General features: G+C 37.0%; 1 protein-coding gene across 10 annotated transcripts in view; it reads right to left on the bottom strand.

Annotated features, from left to right (window-relative positions):
* LOC127068912 (frizzled-2-like) overlaps positions 1-23,809 on the bottom strand; it is a 132,732-nt gene that overhangs the window by 36,961 nt on the left and 71,962 nt on the right. The window contains exon 2 of one of the 10 annotated variants that reach the window (XM_051005316.1): positions 8,703-8,846. The exons of 6 other annotated variants lie outside the window; for them this stretch is intronic. Coding sequence is in view for 1 of the 4 variants with exons in the window: in XM_051005306.1 (XP_050861263.1) it covers positions 7,814-7,868 (55 nt within the window). In the remaining 3 variants the exon portion in view is untranslated. Of the gene's footprint in view, positions 1-4,530; positions 5,854-7,813; positions 7,884-8,702; positions 8,847-23,809 lie in introns of those variants that run through there. 3 more of the 10 variants (XM_051005306.1, XM_051005312.1, XM_051005314.1) reach the window with 3 other exon arrangements.

The raw sequence follows: 23,809 nt of genomic DNA, 5'->3' as shown, positions 1-23,809 counted from the left end.
ATAAGCACGAGTTTTACGAACGAACGAGACACGCATCATCGAACGTTCACCGATCAAGCAACTTCGCTTCGATTTTAACGATATCCCGGGGACACGTTCGGCGCCATGGATCTTTTAACTCTTCTTATATTAGCGATCAACGATAAAACCGGAACCGAGAAAAATCTTCGTTTATCTACATACATAAGTTCTGAACGTTTCATCGTTCGTCGTTCCCTTAACTAGATACATCTCCTCTTAACCGTCAAGGATGTTAAACGAGGATGTTAATTTATAATTTTTTTCATACCTCGATGGACGTCTCTATAAGGAAAAGAAAGAGAAAGAAAAAGAAGAAAAAAAGAAAAAAAAAAAGGAATATTCATTTAGATTAGGCCAATGCTCTATTACGATGAAATTACTGACTCTATACCACTATCTATAATTTATATAGCTATCGAAATTACATATTATATACGTACTTAACTAAATATTAAAATTGATTGTAATTAATACTTAAAAAAAAAAAGGTTAATAGAGAAAAAAAATAATAGAGATAAAAATATTAATAATAACAATAATAAGTTAAAATAAACTTAAATGCAATATCGATGTTTCGCAATAAAAAGAATGTTTTTCTTTTTTTCTTTTAATTTACTTAATCGAATACTTTTAGAGAAACAATGAAAGTAGACTTTTCGAAAGTCAAAAGACGATGATCGTTGATATCGACGAATTGACGATCGTAAGAGCAAAATGGAAGTCGTTCGCACGTGTGTCGAGATGCCTACTGAAAACGATCGAAAGAGAGAGAGAAAGAGAGAGAAAAAGAGAAAAGAACGATGAGGCTAAGATGGGCGAGCAGAAATATACGATCATAAACAACGCGTCCCGTACGCAGTGCAAATTTAACCATGGCGGCCGTGTTGCACCGGAAGGAAGCCGCACGATAGTCGTAAAAAGACCGTCGGATAAACCGTGCTCCGTCGGTTTTGTACAATTTTCTATTTTTTTCTCCGACTTTCCTTTCTTTTTTTTCTTCTTCTTTGTTTTTGCACACGAACTCGCGAACGTGACATCGAACTTCTTCCATCATGAATCGTCAGTTCTAAAAAATTTCTTATATATAACACTATAACGCAATCTAATTTTTTTTTTAATTTTAATGTCAACACTGTCACGTAATAGGAAAAAAAAAAAAAAAGAAAAAAATTGATTTGATTTTTTTTTAGTCGTTCTACTAATCTCGTTTGTTGATTTCATATAAAAGGTTTTATCATTTTTTTTTTTTAAGTAAATATATTTTTAAGTAAATTATTTTATCGCAATTTTTTCATAAGATATTTTATATGATACTTTTCTTTTATATAGATTAAATGATATTTTCTATTTTTTGATTTTTGTTTTTTTGTGAATTAACAACGAAATTGTAACAATCGTAATTGATATTAAATCACGCTGAGTTTACGTATGTATTTATATATACATACTTTTTTTGGTCTAATAAATTTAATTTCATTTTTGTCACCGACTCTTAACCTACTACATTGTTATTTCTTATATGCGACATTTTTTCATAATTTTTTTTTTAAGTATACGATTATATTCTTATATTATATATCAATATATCTCTCTTTTTTTCTTTATAAACGGGACGGAAATACCGATATTTACTATTTTTCATTTTTTGATTAAAAACGTAGCTGAAATAATCGTAATTGATATTTGGGACGAAGAAACGAAAATATGCGCGTGTAAAAAAAAATCGACAAAGATGTGTTCTCGTTCGTGTTATAACAAGGGAGAAAATTCTAAATAAATAAACGTAGAACGGGGTTCGATGGCGAATAAACGATGGAAAATAATGGGGAAACGAGTTTACACGTTACTCGTTAAATCGAGTACACATGAAATCGGCTTTCGACGTGATTCAAGGCTCATTCAAAAGATCGTGGAACGGAGAAGGGAGATTGAAGATGGAGATGATATGGATATGGAATATGGAGCTGCTACCTCTGCCACGTCCGCCATTTTGGTCACCAAAGTTTTGCGATACAAAAGAATCGCACTAGACTTTTTCATATAGTCGTTCATTCGCATTGACTATCTCTATGTATGATGTATATATATACATGTATATATATATATGTGTGTGTGTGTGTGTGTGTGTTCAACAAGCCGTCAATTTCCATTGCGACGATGTTACGATGACGAGAGACATTAGATCGTACGTATGTGTAAATATACTCGTAATTGCGTATCTCTTATAACTACTAGTCGACTACATATTCTACAAATTAAGAATGATTTTTCTTGGCAATAAATACTATGCTATATCGAATAATTTCTCGAAGATATTTTGCTGTACTTGATCTAAAAAAAAGAGAGAATAAATAAATAAATAATAATAAAAAAAAGTATTGCATAGAAATAGTTTTAATAAATTCTTATCATATTTCTAAGAGGCCTCGCATAGACACAGACTTCTATTAAAACTTTTAAACACCAATGACATTTCAAATTCGCCGAGTGACACTTTACGAATCACAGGGATCCATCTTGTATATTCTCACGATCCTTGTAAAAGTACCGTTAAGTGAAATTCAACTACGTACATACTTACAAGCAGAGAGGAGGGAAGAGGAAGGAGAGATATCTCTTAATTATAATATTGATTCAAGCGAATAACACGAATTCTAGTTACGTTTTATGGTAAGGTAGGCGCGTCGACGGATCGACGACGATCGACGACGATCGACGACGATCGAGTAGGTAGATACGAACGACGTTCAATGGAATTTCATAAGGAAGGAAATGGGGAAACGTTTACACAAAAAAAAAATAAATAAATAAAATAAAAAGAGAGAGAGAGAGAGAAGAAAAAAGAACAGTACCGACTAAGTATAAACGATGAAAGATGTATGACAAGTTAATCGTCATACCGGTTAGGAGAGAGCTTCTAACGGAGATGGTCGCAACCAACAACGACGTATCGTATCATCGAACGTATAATAAAATATCTCGGCGTAATATGTACCAGTCATTTTCTCAATAGATTCTTATCTTATATAAATAATACATTTCTTCTCATAATCGATCCTTTTTTTTTCTTTTTTTCTTTTTCCTTCATTAAATCGAATAAAGGATCTCTAAGAACGAAGACGTCATATATTTTCATTCGCATGAGTCTCTTATGCGTCGTAAACGAGCGTTTCTTTCAATCGTTATATTATAAAATCGTACGTTATATCATTCGTTCGAACGATACACATAAACAAACGCTTTTTCTTTATCGCTAGACATCGAAAACGAACGTGAAATTCTTTGTTTCGAGCGATTCTTATCTCCTTTCTATACGTAAACAAACGTTTCTTTCGATAGTTACAAAAACGAACGTTAAATTTCCATTCGAGCGATTCTTATCTTTCTAAACGTAAACAAACGTTTCTTATAATCATTTTAAAATCATTGATATTTCTAAACGAAGCAATCGTTAAATTTTCATCGACCCTGTTAATATTATATCCAATATTAAACGAACGTTTTCTTCCAATTCTAATAACAATCAACTTCGTTCGTATAAATTAATAAAAGATCGAATCAATATTCGAAACGAGGATTAAAGATTCATTTCCTACGTTCTAAGCCCCCCCCCCCAAAAAAAAAAAAGAAAAAAAAAGAGAGAGAAAATTCCCTTTGATTCGACAAAAATCTGAATAGAAAATTACGCATTAGAAAACGTTTCTTAAAACGAATGTTTAAATTTGCTGTGCCGTCAAAAATCTAGAAAGATACAGACGGTATATGTATTTCTTTCGTCGATAGAAATAAAAGAGTTTGTTCGTCCTTTCACGAACGAATTTCACGAAGGAAATAGTAAATGAAGGAAAGAAAGAAGGAAGGAAGGAAGGAAGGATTGAAAGAATAAAAGAATGAAAGAATGAAAGAACGGAAAGGCACGAGCTCGCTCGATTACTCCGCTTTATGCAGATTCCGCGAGTAAAGCGGTAAGAGAAACGGAGAGTTTCGGTCGAGTAGTTGAAGCTGGAGAAGAGAAGAAGAGAAGAAGAGAAGAGAAAAGAGAAGAGAAGAAGAGAAGAGTCATTTGGCATTCGAAATGTGCAGGACCGAGAGAAGCAAGGAACACGTCGGGTCCTCTCTTTCTCTCTTTCTCTCTCACTATCTCTGGCTTCGCGTGCATGCATGTGTTTCTCGTTCGTTGGTCGTTCCTATGCACGTTTCGAAGGAGAAAGAAAGAGAGAAAGATGGAAGAGACGTAAAGGAGAGAAAGAGAGAGAGAGAGAGAGATAGAGACCGGCCACAAGATATATGCTACATGCTCGTGGATGCTCGTTTGCAGCGCGCCGAGAGGGACTGGAAAGAGAACCGCCGTTGAAGAGAGTAAAGAGAGAGAGAGAGAGAGAAGCGGTCGCGTTTACTGGTAGTAAGAGAAAGAAAGAAAGAAAGAAAGAGAAAGAGAAAGAAAAAGAGAGAGAGGAGAGAGACCGGCTATCGGTGCACCCTCTCCTCGAAAACAAAGCCGGATCTCACCTTGATTTATCGCGGAGTAGTACTGCCTCGTGTATGTGCTCTGTGTCTATCTCTACGTGTGTAGTACGTTGTTATATGTAGACTCTCTCCTTGGCTAATTCCACCGTTGATATTTTTCTAACTCACAAGTAGAATTAGAAAATTAATCCATTGTATATATTGTTCCTGGTCGCTTCTTCGTCGACGATTCGTTTCGATTCGATCTCGATCTCGATCTCGATCTCGATCGGATCACATCCATTCATCCATACATCCATTCGTCCGTTTCTTCACAACTCCGAAAGACAGTGATATCGACAAATTTTAACTTCTAACAACGGATAGAAAGGAATGAGAGAGAGAGAGAGAGAGAGAGAGAGAGAGAGATAGAGAGGAAATATCTCTCTACGTGATATATACACCACAACGTAGCAATGATATAGCCTGGTTGTTGGTTTCTTCGCTTTCGTAATGTTGTACAGTGGCTTGTCTCAGATTCTCCCTCTTATATTCCTTTTTTTCTCCCTTGTTTTCTTCCTTTTTCTTTTCTTTTCTTTTCTTTTCTTTTTTCTTGACTTTTTACTTTTTACTTTTTACTTTCTCTCTCCCTCTCTTTTTCTCTCGTTTCTACGCACGACGGTACGAAGATTTGTATATATGCGTATGTGTATATATATATATATGTATGTATATTCACGTATACAAGAACACACGGCGGGCCGGCACTAAATCAGTTCCACCGTAAAATCCTGCTAAAGCACGCGTAAGGAACGTGAATCACCGACGTAGTATTGAGATACATAGATAGAAAAAAAAGAGAAAGAGAGAGAGAGAGAGAGAGAAAAGAGATATATAGAATATCAGGGAGAGAGAGATGCTCGATGAATCGCGCACGCGCTTCTTCCGTCCGCTTTATTTATTCCCCCTTTCGATATCACGCGTATTTCTCGACACTCTTCTTCCTTCCTTCCTTCACGCACCCACGAGAAAAATATAAATTGATATATACATATTATATGTAATATATTCTCGTAATATGTATATTATATATATAAATATATAGATATACGTACGTAAGTACGTAAATACACGTATATATACTCTCGGCTTTCGTTCGTTCGAAAACGATAACGCACGACACGACGGAGAAATAATACGTGACGAGATACGCACGTGCGAGATTCGTAAACGAAAAGTCAACCTTCCCCGACGCCGGACGAACACGCACTGCTGCTCGAGAGTGGGGAGACGCGCTAGCCGGCAACGCACGACTCGTTCGGCTCGACTCGTTAGTCACCGGCCAACTTCGGCCCGTAGCGTCTCCCCACTCCGTAGCTTACCGTCACATCGACCCTCTCGCTCACTCTATCCTTTTCTCTTACTCTCTTTCTCTCTCTCTCTCTCTCTCTTTCTCTCTCCTCTCTCTCTTTCACCCTATCCATCTCTCTCTTTACCGTCCACGCGTTTCGTCCTCGGGTCTCGCTAGAGTCAGGACGATGGTCCAGCGATCTATACAGGGTGTCCCTTTTCTACCAAGAATTCCAGAAAATTTGTCCTTTAAATGTCCCTCTCTGTAATTACTATATCAAAAAGATATTCATCGAGTTCTAAAGTACTTTCTCTTTTTTTTCTTTATTTTCTTTCAAAACGTACGAGTCCAATCATGATTTTCTTCTGATAGAAGATAAATTCTATATAAAGAATGATTTTATCCGACCGATCATTCGTTGCTAATTATTACATACAATAACGGTAGATGGGAGAACGAGAAATACGACAAAAACGGTAATGATTACGCTACAAAGATACGCCTTATACAATTCCGATTTAAGTTCGTTCGAATTAATAAACAGAAAGTTTTCTATTATGAACACCCTATATTCACGGAGACGATCGTTCGCGTGTGCGCGAGGCCGCATACGTGCACACCTGTTTTTTCAATGCGTGCGTGTACACGCGACGCGAAAGTAGACACCGTGCGCGTTACGGAAGAGAAGGGAGAAACTGAGAGAGAGATTGAGAGAGAGAGAGAGAGAGAGAGAGAGAGAAAGAGAGAGATAGAGAGAGTGACCGGTCGAAGAGGAGGATGCTGTTGGAGGCGCGGGCGCCCTGCCGCGGATAACGAGATGCCTCCAGACTCGGTGGAGGCCTCGATCGCTAATTATCGCCTTCGGGTGAAGCCCTTTTTCGGGATAAAATCGAGTGTGTCGGCGATTCATCCGTAAAATCATCGCCACGCTAAGCTTCCCGCCATATCTTGCACCATTATGCGAAGGTAGGTTGGTAGGTAGGTATTTTAAAGTTCTCAATGTATCGAAAGAGAGAGAGAGAAAGAGAAAGAGAAGGAGGAAGGAGGAGAGAGAGAGAGAGAGAGAGAGAGAGAGAATATTCTCCATTATCGAAGAATAACGAGGCAGGTTATACTGCAAAAACGGACCGGTAAAAGAAATTAAAAGCAATCTCGTTACGCCATATATCTATTCTCTTTCTCTCTTCTTTTCTTTTACACGAGTTTCTTTTCGTTTCGTACTCCTTTTTTTTCTTTTTTTTTTGTTTCTTGTTTTTTTTTTTTTTTTGATCGAGAAAAATCGCCACGATTTTTCGAATCGATCGAATTAGAGAAACCAGAGAGAATAGGGGTGGGGGATGATTTTTTTCGTCTCTTTTCTTTTTTTTTTTAATCGAGGAGGATCGCCATGATTTTTCGAATCGATCGAATTAGAGAAACTAGAGAGAATAGGAGTGAGGGATGATTTTTTTCGTCTCTTTTCTTTTTTTCTTTGTTTTAATTGCGTGGACGGAAAGGTCTGACGACTATCAGAGAGTATCCCTCTCTCTCTCTTTCTCTCTCTTCCTTTCCTTCGTCGTCTTCGTCCTCGTACCGGATATAGAAAAGAAAGAGAAAGAGAGAACGACATCGTCTCGAGCAAGCTCGACTTCTACTAGGTAAGATTTTTCGATCGTTGCTTTAACGATACACCTCCTCCGGTGTAGGCCCGGTCGCGACCGGTTCTCCTCGAGTCCTTTCTCGTATCAGGATCGAGAGATCTAGCAGTGAACCATCTCCGAAGGATTTCGTATCGAGAGAGAGAGAGAGAGAAAGAGAAAGAGAGAGAGAGAGAGAGAGAGAGAAGGAGAGAATCTGGTTAACGAAACGAAGAGAAGAGAACGTACGATCGAGATCTACAGCACGAACTCGACTCGTACTACGTTACTACTCTACGTGAAACGAGAGAGAGAGAGAGAGAGAGAGAGAACGAATAAAGGTCCTTCTCGAATTCGCCTGGTGAATGACGTCACATACCAAGGTTGGAAAGAAGGGCCCAAATGTTCGCTACTCGTAGGGTCCCTTCGTGCATTCGAAAAAATTATACTCCCGTTCGACATAAATAACGAAGAGTAAGGCCCTCAGGAGAGATGGCGAGAAACGAGCGATAAATAACGATGCGTTCGAAGACATCGCGTTGTACACCTGCAATGAAAAAGAGAGAGAGAGAGAGAGAGAGAGAGAGAGAGAGAGAGAGAGAGAGAGAGAGCGAAAAAGAGAGAGAGAAAGAGAGAAAGAAAGAGAGACAGAGGAAAAACGAAGGAAAGAGAAGAGAGGAGAATGATGACCGACGAATCTTTAATACCACGTTTTTGCCCCCCTTTTAATGCCCAACTTCCTCTGCCCGCAGGCCTAATGACAACGACACCTTTTGCCTTTACATACTGTCTCATAGAATGAGATTCATCAATGTTGTATGGATGTATGTATGTTAACTTTTCACATAGATCGTAATCGTGTTCTATTGTCTTCCATGAAATTGTCTCCTCTTTACAAAAAAAAAAAAAAAAAAAATAGAGAGGGAGATGGAAAAAAGAGATCAAAAATGTTCTCTTTTTTACTTACGCTCTGCTCGTTCCGATCGAGCAATTATGTTTGACATGAATTTTCTAGTGTGTGTTAAATCGAAATATAAATAAATTAGTATCGTGCATAAGTATGTATGATATAAAATAATATTAGTAACGATAATGAAAAGGAAGCAAAAAAAAGAAAGAAAGAAAAGAAGCGAAGGGAAAGAAAACAAAAAATAGAAGAAGAAGAAGAAAGGAATTTGCACCCGTAGGGTTTATGAAAGAAAAATAGGAAAAAAAATGAGATGTCAAAAAAATAAAAAGAAAGAAGAAAAAAGAAATAAAAGTAGTACCTGTTATCGATAAAAATTAAAGTCTTCCGATCTCTCATAAAGTGTCGGTCCACGCGTAAGATCAGCTGTCAGCAAACGTGTTAATAACTTATCGCTTCTATTATCGACACTCGCCGACGCTCGATACTCGGTCATTATAGAATTCTAAAAGAAGAAAAAGGAATTGATGAAAATGATGGAATATCCCTTTGCGGTATTTTTGTTATCGTCAAGCTATCGATCATAGAGGCAAACGTGTACAGAGTCGATCGATCAAAGACTATCGCGCCTACGGTGTCGAGAAAGTTGCTTGATCCGAAATAAAGGAAGTAAGGCTTTTCAATTTCTGCGATCCCTGAGTATGATAAAATGCCGATTAAATCGAATATTAACGACACGCGAGGGAAGTGTTAAGTTAACTGCATATTAATATGCGGATTACGTTGATAAACTATAACACGATTTTCTATAACGCAGATATATCTCTGTGAAATTATAAAACGATGTGATATCATTAATATTAATAATGGGGGCCGAGTTAAAAAGGATTTTTGAATTTTAATTTACACGATATTTAAAGTTTGTACGTGTACGTGTATATATATATATATATATATATATATATATATATGTATGTATGTATGTGTGTATGCATATATGTTAAGTTAATAGAAATTATGAACACTAGGATTTTCTTCTTATTATTCCTTATTCATATTTTTAATTTATTTATGAACTTCCATTTTGCAAATGCAACGATATGCTTAATCCCTATAAAAAAAGAAAAAGGATAAGAAGAAGAAGAAGAAGAAGAAGAGGAAGAAGAAACAGAAAGGAAAAAGGAGGAAGACCCTAAAGGGCTCGACCGGTTTCCCTTGACGTTTCTGGAATAGTCGAGAAATCGACTAGGGGTAGTTCGTTGACTTCCCCTAGTTGCTCGATTCCACCACTCGTTTCGCGGCTTCGACGAAATTATACATCAACGATTAGGCATTACACGCCACGAAGTAACGACGAATGAACGAGGATTGTTTCTGATTATGATCTCGTGTCACTAGATAGAGAAAGAAAGAATGAATGAAAGAAAGAAAGAAAATAAGTAAGTAAGTAAGAAAGCAATAAAAAAGAAAATAAAAAAAAAGAAAAAAGAGAAAGCAAAACCGCGAGTTGTTGATGGCTTCGGTAATTCCCCGTGTATGATGAGTATGGTCCATTATAGTCCTTCGACCTGGCATATAGGGCATTGCACTTGACCAGGAGACATTTTATTTTCTGTCTCTCTCTCTCTCTCTCTCTCTCTCTCTTTCTCTATTTCAAATATATTTCTACGTAGTTTCCTTTTAACTATATCGTTGTTCACCTTTAAACGACTTTCTTTATATCTTTTTCTATCTCTTTTTCTCTTTATTTATCTCTATCTCTGTTTATTACGTTCGAAGTAACAATGTTTTGATTCTTCGTCAGTTTATATATCTATTTATTACCTATTTCTATTATACTAGCATGTTCTTTCTTTTTCAAGAAATAAATCTCCTCAGGATAGAAGGGATAAATCGCGGAAACGGAATGAAAATGAATGAAAATAAATTAGATTGAAAATGTTTTGGATAGAAATATTCTCCGGGCGCATCTGTACAATGAACTTTCCGCATGAGCAAATTATTCGAGAGAAACGGAGAAAAAGAAGCTAAGAAATCGAACGAGGGAGAGAGAGATAGAAAAGTTTTCCGAGGGATACATATCTACTATAGAAAACTTTCTTTTCTCTCTCTCTCTCTCTCTCCCTCTCTCTTTCTCTCTCTTTATTTCTTAACTCGCTTTTCTAACAATTTATTCTCTCAACGATAAGTCTCGACCGTGCTAGTGGAAATCTCTCTCTCTCTCTCTCTTTCTTCTTGTTGGCTTTTATTCATTGTTACACGTTAAAAAGTCTCTCTCTCTCTCTCTCTTTCTCGTTCTTTCTACCTCGACGAAGATGGAAACGAGCGGTACCCCCACCACTTTTTCGGTGTAATCGAAACTTCGACCTATCGTGGAAGAAACTTTTCTCGCTACCGTAATATAAAATGGGCTATAGCTGATTTTAAGCTAAAATGAAAAAGAAAAAGGGGAAAGGAACAAAAAAGAATAAAAAAACAAATAAAAAAAAAAGAAAACGAAAAAGGGAAAAAGAAACAAAAACAGAAGGAAAAAAAACAAAACAAAAAATTCTTTGTCCCTTTAGTCTTGTCTATTCGAATAATCGAAAAGTTTCTCCTTTTTTGTTCCTTATCCTTCCTTCCTTCATTCCATCCATCCATCCATCCATCCATCTATCCACCCATCCATCCATTCGCCCTTCTTTCTTTTATAAACGTCAAGAAGAAAGAACGATGGTGCAATCATCGAAATGAAGACGTCAAAGAAAAAAAAAAAAAAAAAAAAACAGCAAAAAAGAAAAAGAAAAAGAAATAAAAGAAAATAGAAGACAGAGGAAAGGGTCCAGATTTTCTCAACGTCGGTGGTGGTGTTCAGAAAGTCCAGTTTGCTCGTTGAAAAATCCCTGTTCCCTTTCCCGTTCGTTTCTTCTTCTTCCCTTAACCCCTCCCTCCTCCGACCACCGTGTGCTAGGCTGTCTTCCGTGTCCCATTGTTGGGTCACGGTTGACATTCACGATGTCCAAGCAACTCCGTGAGTAAAGATACGAAAGAGGAAGAAAGGAAGAGAGAGAGAGAGAAGTAGATAGAGGTACATAGCGAGAAAGAGAGAGATAGAGAAAGAGGACGACAGGATTCTCAAGGGAGGACCTCGCTTTCACAAAAGGATCCTGCGGTACCCCTGAACTTCCTGCCATCGTAGAACCTGCTTTAGAAATCCCACCCCGAAACCAATTTATCTTGAGAAGCTGGAGCGACGCTAAACGGATTTTCCCTTCGCCCATATTAGACGCTTTTATTCGACGTGAAATTAGCTTATAGAAGAAGAAGCGGGAAAGAACGGCGCCTCCGCGCACTTGTCAGTTGATCGATCCCTACGAGTTCTCTTGAACAGTACTTTGCAAAAAAAAAAAAAGTAGAAAAAAATAAAGGAGAAAAAAGGAAGAAGGAGGAAGAAGTCCTCCAAAGCTCGAAAGCTCTAGTTTTTTCTTTCTCTTTCGTTGCATTGTTAACGTTTCGTCGTTTCATCGGATGTTCTACATATCTTTTTTCTTTTTCTTTTTTATTACTTAATATACAATATACGATATACAAAATTCTTAAGAGAAAAAAAGAAACGTATTGTACGGGCCTTAAGAAAATATTGTCGATGAATCAGTATAGAAATTTTTAGTATCTCCTTTATTTCGAGGAGTTACTTCTTTCTCTCTTTCTCTCTCTCTCTCTCTCTCCCTCTGCCAGACGGAGAAAAGGCCAACCAATAAGAACAAGAGAAATAAAAAACAAAACGAAAAAACAAAAAAGATTGTAGTCTATAATTTATCGTATTCTTTCTCCTTCTTTCTTTCTTTCTTTTTTTTGTTCTTTTTGTAACAAGATCGTTTCTCCAAACCGAGATAAGTAAGAGCACGTGAGTGCGTCTGAGATTCTCGAAAGACAGATTACGTTAGGCTTCCTGTGACCTATCACCTAAACGGGCCACGAGAGAATGGTATGCACTGTGTGTCCCGTCGTCGTATGTTCGAGTTAGTGCACAAGAGTCATGATAGTGGCGGCCAGCCACGGACCGAAGAGATAACGTTTCTCGTTCCCTTTACTCCCCACTCTTCACCCCTTACCTCCCCCTCCTTTCCCCTTCTCCGGTCAATACACACCACTAATACATATCCACTAAATACTTAGGTATGAGAGAAACGTACGTAGTAAGATCAACGTGTAAAACGAACGAGAGAACGAGAGAAAGAGAGACAGAGAGCAATCCAGGTGGCTACACAGTGGAAAGAGAAACGAAGATAGAGATATAGAAAGTTTCTTCGAGCAATAGTAACGGTTCGGTTCCACCCGATCGACGCCCTTTTTCGACGCGTCATTTTTTTATCTCTCTCTGATAGGTAACACATGGTAAATATATGTACGAGACCTACTCTCGCTATTACGAGGAAGCTTTTCTTTTTCTAAGAGAAATAAATAAAGAAAGAAAGAACGAAAGGAAGAAAAAAAAAAGAAAAGGAAACAAAATAACAACAAGAAAAATAAAAGAAAATGGAAAATTTGAGAAGGAGCGTCCGATAAGGAACGAAGTGCGTTTCGAAATAATTTCTGGTCAATTTCCTAGCTCGATGGAAATTTATTTAACGGCTAACGTAGACCTCGTTCTATATATACACACACACATATATATAAATATATGTATGTATGTATGTATGTACGGTCCTTTCGAAAAAGTGCCGTGTCGGAGCTTTATGGGGAGAGAAAGGAAGAAGGGAAGAGGGAGGTGGGACACATTGTCCCTGCGGGGGTTAACCGGTATTCGACCAGTTTTCTGCCCGACACGTTGAAAAGAAGAGAGATGGAGAGAGAGAAAGAAAGAGAGAGAGAGAGAAGGAAAAAGAGAGGGAAAGACACGGACGTATTTCACTCGTCACGAGGGAGGACACCACGGTGGTGGGCCCATCTTCTTCCTTCCATCGTTCGTTCAAGTTTCACATCGAGGAACTTTATTGTTCCTTTTACTTTTTGACCACTCGCAAAGAACTTTTTCTTACGCTTCCTGGAGGTTTGCAAACACTTTGACGTTTCGTTGGTATCCAATAGAGTTGCCTCTTCTATCTATCTTTGTGTTCGAGTATCGATGATGGACGAGGATCGTTCTCTTCGAACAGGACGACGATGAACCTTCCTCTTCATCTTCTTCTTTCTCTTCTTCATCTCCATTTTCTTCTTCTTCTTCTTCTTCTTCTTCTTCTCCTTTTTCTTTTTCTTCTTCTTTATTTTTTTATTTTTTTTTTTTGAACGCAGCTCGCGTGCTTTATCGTCGTTGATCTGTAAATCCTTATTGACAGGTACACAGGCGCAGGAATAAATTATGAAAATAAATGGTCCTTCGTGAGATCGAACGTGTCCATCATCGTCCATCGTTTTTCTTTCGAGATGTCATCCTCGATCGTAACGATTTTTTCTTCTTTTCTTTTCTTTTTTTCCCCATTCTTTGCCACTATCATCATCCATGCGTTACGAGCATTTTAGAAATATTTATTTTTCATTATTATTCCTTTTTATCTTTTCAAACGAATCATTTAATGTCGATCGAACGGAGGAGGACTCTCTCTCTCTCTATCTATCTATCTTCTTTTTCTTTATACGAATTTAATAACGTTTTCTCCCTCCCTAAACAGATGAAAGATTTTTCTCGACCGAGGGAGACTTCTCTCTCTCTCTCTCTCTCTCTCTTTTTCCCTTTGCTTCTTTATTTCCGTGTCTGATAGACTCGAATTCGATCGCGTTCGTCGAGCAAGCCGGCGAGTAGAGTTGTGGGTCTCGCAAAAAGGAAGAAAAAAGGGAGGTAAAGGGAAGCGAGTCTCTTTCTGTCGCTGTTGCTCGCGAATAAAAAGATGTAAGGGAGACATCGGTGAGAAGGAGGGGGAAGGGAAAGGGGGGTGGAGAGGAGGGGAGGAATATGTACCACCCATCCAGCATCGGTGCACGCGAACGCGGCTACCACCACTACGACTTCTATTACTACTACTACTACTAATATTACTACTACTCTTACTACTACTATTACTATTACTCTTACTACCACTACTCATCACCAACAGTCGTTCTCTTTCATATTTCTCGATATTCGTCTCTGAGCCTATATCACGTTGGAAGTAACGCGATCGTGATTTCTATCCTGTGTATATAAAAAAAGAAAAAGAAAGAGAGAGAGAAAGAGAGAGAGAGAGAGAGAGAGATCCATAACGCATTCACCGTCATATTTATTTGAAACTTGCGATCCGTCTGGCGCAACTCAACATATAAATATATATATATATATATATATATGTACGTATATACAGGTATGCATATATCTATATACATACACACACACACACACATACATATATGTATACGTATATATAAAAGCACGGAAGATACGTTTAGAGATACACGCGTCCACCCTGATACTACGCTGCTGTTCGTGCTTCCTACAAGCTTGGGAAGCCGAGAATACATTACATTATCTGCCTTTTGCTTCGGAGCATCTTCTTTCAACGTTTCCCCTTTCTTCTTTATTTTTTCCTTCGACTTTTATCATTATATTTATCTTTTATTGTTACCCGTAAAGTTCGATTCACAAAGGACGTGAGAAATTTTCATCTCTTCCCGACGGTTACTAATCCTTGAAACGTATTACAGCGAAAACGTATTCCTCTCTTAACAATGCTGACGCCGGCATTGTAATTTTTATTTTATTATATACGTCGACTCTTTGTTTGTAATGTTCGGTCACTGATTACTTTCGATATGATTTTAAAAAAAGAAGAAAGAAATCATCTTAATCTCTCTTGAATAATCATACGCGTTGTATAATTATTTAAATATTCAAACGAACAAATTGATTCTCAATTATTCAAAAGACTTTCTATTATGCTATTAACATAATCGATATTTTTAATTATATTGAAACGAGACGATCGGTGATAAATCGCCGATGTAAATTTGTTAATTGAATCGCTTTAATGACATGTAAATTTTGTAGACATATATTTATACACAGACACACGCACACACATTTGGATATCTATATTTGAATAATTTCCTTTTAATTTTCTTTGTCCCACGTGATATTAATTAATTGTCAATTTTCGAAGATTCGATATAACTTGCCAAATTTAACTTGCGCTCAATCTAACGTTGGTTTTTTTAGTTATACGATTTCTTTCTTTCTTCTTAACGCCAGAAGAAAGTTTGGGTTATATAAAAACTTAACTTAAAAAGGACTAATTAATTCTGTAATATAATATTCTTAACGAAGGGAGTATAACGAAAAGAAAAAAAAAAGAAAAAAAGGACAAGAAAAAATAGAAAAAAAAATCAGAAAGAAAAAAAAATTGGAAAGAAAAGTAGAAAAAGAACGAAGGGAAGGAAGAAGGAAGAAAATAAATAAAGAATAATTAAAGAATAAATTAATATTATCTAAGAAATTAAACGTTAAATGTGCGAATCGACAAACCGAGGACAGGAAAGGTGATAAAGGTTTTATAGTCGGTTTTATGGTAGAATTGCTTCGAATCGCGTGACACAAAGGGCGGACATGAAATCTCGCTTTAGATCTAGGATGCATTCTTGGCAAGTAGAGAGTGGGTTCGACGTACAGAGGAAGCACCAACCTTAGTCACACTAGCACTAACAGGGTGGTAACTCGAAACCGTAGTGGTGTACAAGAAGAGGATGACGAAGAATCAGGAGAACGAGAAGGATAAGAAGGGATAGGGATAGGGGTAGGGATAGAAGAAGGGCAAAAAGGAAGAAGAAAGAGAAGGAGAAGGAGAGGAAGGTAAAGGTGATGGTTTGGTAGTGGTATTGATGGTGCTGATGGTTTGGTAGTGGTGATGGTTTGGTGGTGGTAGGACAGGTAAGGAGGTGGAGATGCCAGAAAGAGATTTAATAAAACGCTATGGGGTACAGGTAGGCGCGACGCTTCTTAGCACCACAAAGCCGCCTACGGGGAGTCGGATTTCTTCGAGACCTCCTCGATAATTCTGCGAGACTCTCTCTCTCTCTCTCTCTCTCTCTCCTCTCTTTCTTTTTCTTTTTCTTTCTTTTTCTCTTTCTCTTTCGTTTTTTCCCTCTCTCTTTCTCTCTTTCTGTCTTCTCTCTTCTCTCTATGTTTGCTCTGTTCTCTTAACGAGAGGAGTTCGCGATACTCACGCAACATTTTCTTTTTTTCTTTTTTTTTTTATTTCTTTTCTTTTATCTTTTCCGGCAACCCACGTGTATTCTTTATGCAAAGTAGTTAACGTGTACGTACTTATATATTGCTACGTAATATAATAACTTTTTTCGTTGGAATATATATTTTTTTTTTTTTGCTTTATCTTGTAGTTGTGATCGTTGTTCACTATCATCGATTATTATAATTTTTTATTATAATAAGTTTGACAAGATATCGTAGAGAATATTATTTTTATTACCATTTTCATACGCCACAGTAGAGATCATCGATAAAATTATAGTAGATCTATTTTTGAGGAAGAAAATCTTTGATTTTTTTTTTTTTTTTTTTTAAGAAATCTCGAATAATAAGTTTTAATAATTTCATTCGACGAGAAGACTTTTCTTTCGTTTTCAATAAACGCGTCTTTTTATCGCACGATTCACCTCGTATTTCAATGTCGTCAAAGTTTCTCGTAAGAAAGAAAAAGAAAAACGAAGAGAAAGAGAACGACTTTAATTCACCCCCTATTTTCATGTAAAAGAGAAGACCATTTCCTCTTCGAAGAGACACGAGAATACGCGTCGACTACTCGTTATACCGGTCTTCTACTTCGCGAGAGTCCAGTTTCAGGTTCTTCTTCTCTTTGAATAACGTCAACGAAGCTCGTCGAGTACTACTTGCGAACCGAGCTACGCCTTATTTCCTTTTCTTATATATACATACGTAGACACGAGAGAGATAGAGGCAGAGACAGAGATAGAAAGATAGATGGATAGATAGATAAGGACAGAGAGAGAGAGAGAGAGAGAGAGAGAGAGAGAGAGAGAAAAGAGAGAAAGAAAGATAGGTAAGAATAATGACAAAATTCCATTCATCGTCCGCATGTTCTCTTCCGCACACGCATAAGCTCACGCTTATTTAGCTCGACGACGTTTCTTCTCGCTAAATTATAACACTTGTGACCACGGGTATCATGAATGTACCTCGTATCAAATTAGATTTACGGCCTAGTAACGTTTTAATTATATCAAAAATATAATACGCCATTTTAAGACGTAACATAATCGATTAAGATATGATACTATAAATGAGATAATTATGAATAACATATATACATATAAATAAATGATATTGAAATCACTTTCGACGAATAATCATCTCTTTTTTCATCAATTCAATTTTGAAAAGATATAAATATTTTTTAAGAGGTACGATAAAATATTTGAAAAGATACAAATATCCATATGTATGACCTATGATATTATATATCTACATAAAAAAAAAAAACATATGTATTTATATTTTGTCAATAAATTTTCAAGAGATATAGATATAGATATAATAGCAGAAGCAAACAAAAGAGACGAAGAAACAAAAGAGGGAAAAAGATGAAAAAAAAATAATCGATGAAAGAAACTCTCTCTATTCGAAATTGCATTTAAAGAGAAAAAGCAGGAAAGCAGAAGTTCCTTCCGCGTTCGTAATTTCTCCTTCTCTCTCTCTCTCTCTCTCTCTCTCTCTCTCTCTCTCTCTCTTTTTCTCTCCCTTTTTCTGTCTCTTTCTTGTGGTGATTGTGAGTACGTTAAGGATATACGACGTTCTCGACAATAAGTGGAGTGCATACAATGATGCAGCTTGGTCGACACGACAGGAACAAAGTCCAGCTAGATAGGACACGAACCAAAGAACAGAAATGTTCCGGGGGCGAAACGATTCCTAGAGAAAGAGAGATAGAGAGAGAAAGAGAAATAGAGAAAATGGAGAGAAAGGAGAGACAGAGAGAGAGAGAAATAGAGAGAAAGAGCTACCTGCAACCTCTTAACTATTCGATCAGATAAAACGCGTTTTGTGTCGTCGAACGGCCACGCATTTGTATTCAAAGCTTCTTTAACAACAAACGTACCTACATATGTTCTATGTGTAAGATTTATAAAAATTTCTTTCTTATATTATTATACATATGTAAGTAAGTACATAAGTACCTACCTACATATACATTCTGAGTATTTAATACGCTATTAAATAGACAATAGGATATTCTTCCTTTTGTTCAATATCTATAGTCGCATATAGAGTGTATGTGCGTGTATATATATATATGTTGTGTGATATAATATAAATGATTGAAAAAAATGAATGAGTAAATGAATAAAAGAAAAAAAAGGAATAAATAAACAAAAGAGGTAATACGTTAGTTGGATTGTCATTTTGATTGTCGGATCGAGATTATCATTTTTATGGAACTATAATTTACACTTTGATAGTTCGATGTATAGAAATCGATAGCTTTACTATTATCGATTTACTTCTTGGAAAGATATATCTATACATACATACATACATACATACATACATACATACATACATACATACATACATACATACATACATACATATATATGCTGTAAAAAAAATATCAAAGAAAGAGAGAAAGAGAAAAGAGAGAGAGAGAGAGAGAAAGAAATAGTAAAGTATTGCTCGAGTTTCTACAAGAGTCCAGTCGAGAAGTAGCTTCCTCTTTCTTATTATGCAGCTACTTTTCTCAGAGAAACGAAGCGTTTGTCACACTCGTGTCCGCTATGCCGTCGTTCGAAAGATCGAGAGATCGTAAAAAGGGTGAATTTACAAAGAAACGAAGGAGAAAAAGAGAGAGAGAGAGAGAGAAGGAAGGAAGAAAGGTGATATCGATGTCGTTTCTGTGGGTTACCCGTGTCGCGTCCATAATAAAGTCGTAACGCTCTCCTGCCCGTAAATTCGACAGAATATTACGGTACACCATCTTCGAGGTTTCTTTCTTTCTTCGTTTGCCGTAAAACCGTGCCCCGGTGATCACGATGAAATTTACAGACGTGTCAGAATCTCTTCGTAGTGACTCCCCAACACCCCTCCTACCCCCTTTTTCATCTTTCTGCATACTTGCCCTCAGCTCCCACCATCAACTTGTTAAACATCTTACACTCTTTTCATTTCGTTAAAAAAAATATTCTATATGTACATATATATATATATACATATATATATATATACATATATCTATATATATTTGTCAGAAAATTTGTTAGAAAATTTATTGAAAAGTTAGAATTGATATCTATGTATGTATATGTAATTATAATACTTGTATATAATGTGTATAACGTTAAACACATATATGCATTTGTTTACGTTTCTTTAATTTGTTAGAAAATATTTTTTATTATCCATAGATATTTATATATATATATACATAGTTGTGCCGTTTTTAGAATTACCTGATATACATACGTACCATAAAAGTAACAAATATTTAATATTAATACCGCGATATCTATGAATTAATTAAAAGAGTAAAACTGGAAAGATCGTAAGAGAATTTTCCTATCACAAACATAATTAAATATAATAAATGAACGGATATGCTAAGTCCTCTTCGATGTCTATGACGAAACGATTAAGGACAGATAGATAGATAGATAGATAGAGCGAAATAGACAGAAAGAGAGAGAGAGAGAGAGAGAGAGAAAGATAGAGATAGACAGAGATATGGAAACGAACTAATGTGTTTTATATCATGTATCTAGTTATATTAGATCGACGTGCTTTCGATGGGTTCTCTCGTTCGTACATACATAAATACATACATACATACACACACAAACACATACATACATATATAGTTCGATCAACCGATAAACTTTCTTTTCCACGTACGGAAATAAAAATCGAAACTCGTTCCGATAGATGCCCTAGAGGCGCCTTTTCCATATCCGTTCTTCGTATATGAAACGAGATGGAGATGAGAAGGAGAAGGAGGAGATGGAGGAGGAGATGGAGGAGGAGATGGAGGAGGAGGAGGAAGAAAAGAAGGAGAAAGAGGAAGAAAAGAAATAAAAGAAGGGAGATGAGTTTCTTGCGGAGAACGTCAGAAAGATTCGAAAGGCAAAGTGTGATGTGCGAGATTATGCCTTCCATTGCGTTATGCTGTCGAGATAACGAGCCTTATCGATAAATAACACGGGTAGTCGTCGAAAATCGAAACCAACTGCAGATGTGACGTGTCTATCTCTGTCTCTGTCTCTCTCTGTCTGTCCGTCTGTCTGTCTGTTCGTCTATCTGGTTGGCTGACTGTCTATCTCTATCTCTTTCTCTTTCTCTTTCTCTCTCTCTTTGGCGCGCGTACGTTTTCCTATGTAGGATATAGCATAGCACTTAAAATTTGACAAAGTCATTTTATCCAGGAAATCGTTCGAGATAACAATGACATTTCATTTTTTCTTTTTTTAATTTTGTCTCTTTTCCTTTCTCTCTCTCTCTTTTTTTTTTTGTTCCAACTTCGACGAGCTTTAAAATATTCGATAAGTTCTTCGAGTAAGATAAACGAGTAAAGTGTTGTTAAATAAAACGTTTCATTTATCGACATCGATCGCCACCTCGCATCCATATCATAATACTTGTTCGATTTTAATCACGGAACGATTTCGAACGATTCAATAATATCTTTTACTACTGCATCTTAAGTGATTTAAATCGGAAACATTCGACTGTGTTCTACCGAACAATTAAGAAGAAAAGAAAGACGAAAAAGAAACAAAAAAAAAGGGGAAAAAAAATGAAAACGTTCTACGATCAAGAAATAATTGAGACACCCTATATCGAAAGTGTATCGGAAAGATGTAGCCAAGAAAGGAAGCTTGTTCGTCCGTTATTATTGTGCTTGTAGCTGCCGATACGTATTACTCATATTTTTAGATACACTGTAATGTACTTTATCGTTAGTCAGAAAGAGAGTGAGAAAGAAAGAAAAAGAAAGATAGATAGATAAATAGATGGAAGATAAGCAGAGAAAAAGATATATCGATACGTACGTACAACTCACGAAGAGAAAGTATCGTTTACTGGATAATACGATGGCTTTCTTTCTCTCTCTCTCTCTCTCCCTCTGTTTTTCTTTTTCTATCTTTAATAAGAAGGTATCAGATGATTTACGCAAGTGGTCGCTTTGAAAAACTTTAAAGGTACGATGTCACCGATGATTTACATTACCGGGGGTTAGATTAAACCGGCAAGATAAAGTCCGTGCGCGAACATACACACGCACACGCATACACGCATACACTTGCGTTAACTACCGTTAGCACACCACCAGAAGCAGTTAATAAATCTAACACCGTTCGAAAACTTGAAACTTTCTTCTCAACCTCACGATTTTCTATCTATTTACTTTCTTTGGATAAGTGTACCTACTGCCTCCTCCTCCTCCTCCTCCCCATTCCACCAACCCCTCCCAACTCGCACCTCGCCCTTCTCATTCTCTCGTTTCTCTTCTTCGTATAATTATTTAATAGGACCTCTGCCAAGGACTTTGATAGTTTTCGCGAGAAATGTTTCTACTCTCTTTGTTCAACCCCTATCTTTCTCTCTCTCTCTCGCTCTCTCTCTCTCTATCTTCTCTGTCTCTTTGTCTCTCTCTCTCTCTCTCTCTCTCTCTCTTTCTCTTCATTTATTCCTCGTTAATGTTACCTCGAAAAGTTTCATCGTTTCTATGTATTGGTGAACCTATGTATTTTCATCGAGTAAAGAAGAGAAGTGGTATTATACCTATCTTAAATCTCAATGGCACGTTACTACTACCTTAGGTAAAGCCGATAACTTTTCGATAACGAATTTACTTTTAAGGTTCGGTCAAATCGTTTCCTTATGTAAACTTTTAGAAAACTTCTATCTAGTTCTTCTAGTTAACGGGCAAGTTCTCCTTCTAGTTTATATATGTATATATATATATATAGAGAGAGAGAGAGAGAGAGAAAGAGAGAGAGTGAAAGAGAGAAAGAAAGAAAACAAGCAAACAAAAAGTGTAAGGACAAATTTACAAATGATTTGTTATGGAATAACAAGTTTCAATGTCGACCTTTAAACATCGAAAATCTCTCTGTCTCTCTCTCTCTTTCTCTTTTTCTCTCTTCTTCTCCCAATATTTCTGCCTTCCTCTTTCCACTTATCATCCCACCCTCTTTTCTCTAATACGTATGTATCTAATGGGATAAAATCGGGATAAAGTCTCTCGTAGATTTCCTTAGTTCGTTGGCTGATTCATCGTAAACGAAGGGAAAAGTGGGAAACGATCGAAGAGGAATGAGACAACCCCATCTTTCTCGTGAGAGCCAGCCACCTTGAAACACTCGGAGACACTCGTGCTTGGGTGTTCGTAGAACGAAAAGAGAAAGAAATAGAGAGAAAGTGAGAGAAGATCGAGAGACAGACTGAGAACGCGCGTGCGCGTACCAAAAAGAAAGAGAGATGGAGAAAGAGAGAGAGAGAGAGAGAGAGGGGAGGGGTGAAGAGGAGAGAGGAACAAAATCCCTCCTCGTCGTCCATGAATTATTTAAGTTCGCGCGTCACGTCGTGCCGGTGTTATTTTAATTCGTGGCATATTTTCATATTCAAATGCGAGCCACGCAGGCAGCAGCAGTCAGACTGCTCGCTGAAGGAGAAAAAGGAGGAGGTAGAGAAGGAGGAGATAAAGGAGGAGAAGAAAAAGAGGAAGAGGACGAAGTGGAGGAGGTGAAGTAGGAGGAGGAACATCCGACGTTCCGATCGACGATGAATGGACGTTCCGTTCCTCTTCTTCGTCTGAGCTTTTCTTCTCGCTCGAGTCTTCTTCTCGTTTACGAGAGACGTCTCGGACTACTCTTTGGAGTAGTCAAGCGGAAACGAACTTCGTGTAAACGTCGTTGTTGTCGTCGTAGTAATAATAGTAATAGTAGTAGTAGCTAGTAGTCGTTGAGCCACTGATTGTGACTAAGAGAGAACGTCGAATAAAAATGGCGAGGATGAGAAAAGAGAAAAAAAAATTGTTAGCTTACGTATAATATATATATACATATATATATATATATATACACACACGTAACGTATGGCGTATGTTTCGTGTTTTTCTATTTGTACGTATATGTACGTGTTACTTATATTCTTCTGTTTCTCCTCGTTCGTTTATATTCGCTTCAAATCAAAACAACAATCGTGTTATTGCGCGTTGTGTTTTATCGTTCACGAATTTGACGCCTTTGAAAAAATGATTACTACGAGAGAAAGAGAAAGAGAAAGAAAGAGAGAGAGAGAAATGAATATCGCCTACACATCGACGATTACTCTATTCGCCCACGTTACCTCGTTTCTTTTTTCGACGATGATCGACCTGCTACTTCTCGTCCTCTCTCTCTTTCTTTCTCTCGTTTTAAATTTCTCTTAACATCTCCACTGTCATTATATTGTCACATGTAATTATGAATTTGTTGAAGTTGCTTTTCGAA

Source organism: Vespula vulgaris, chromosome 14 (genome assembly GCF_905475345.1).
Source record: "Vespula vulgaris chromosome 14, iyVesVulg1.1, whole genome shotgun sequence".
NCBI classification, from domain to species: Eukaryota; Metazoa; Arthropoda; class Insecta; order Hymenoptera; family Vespidae; genus Vespula; species Vespula vulgaris.
The sequence above is the reverse complement of the archived record's forward strand: the minus strand, read 5'-3'. Positions and strand labels throughout refer to the sequence as shown.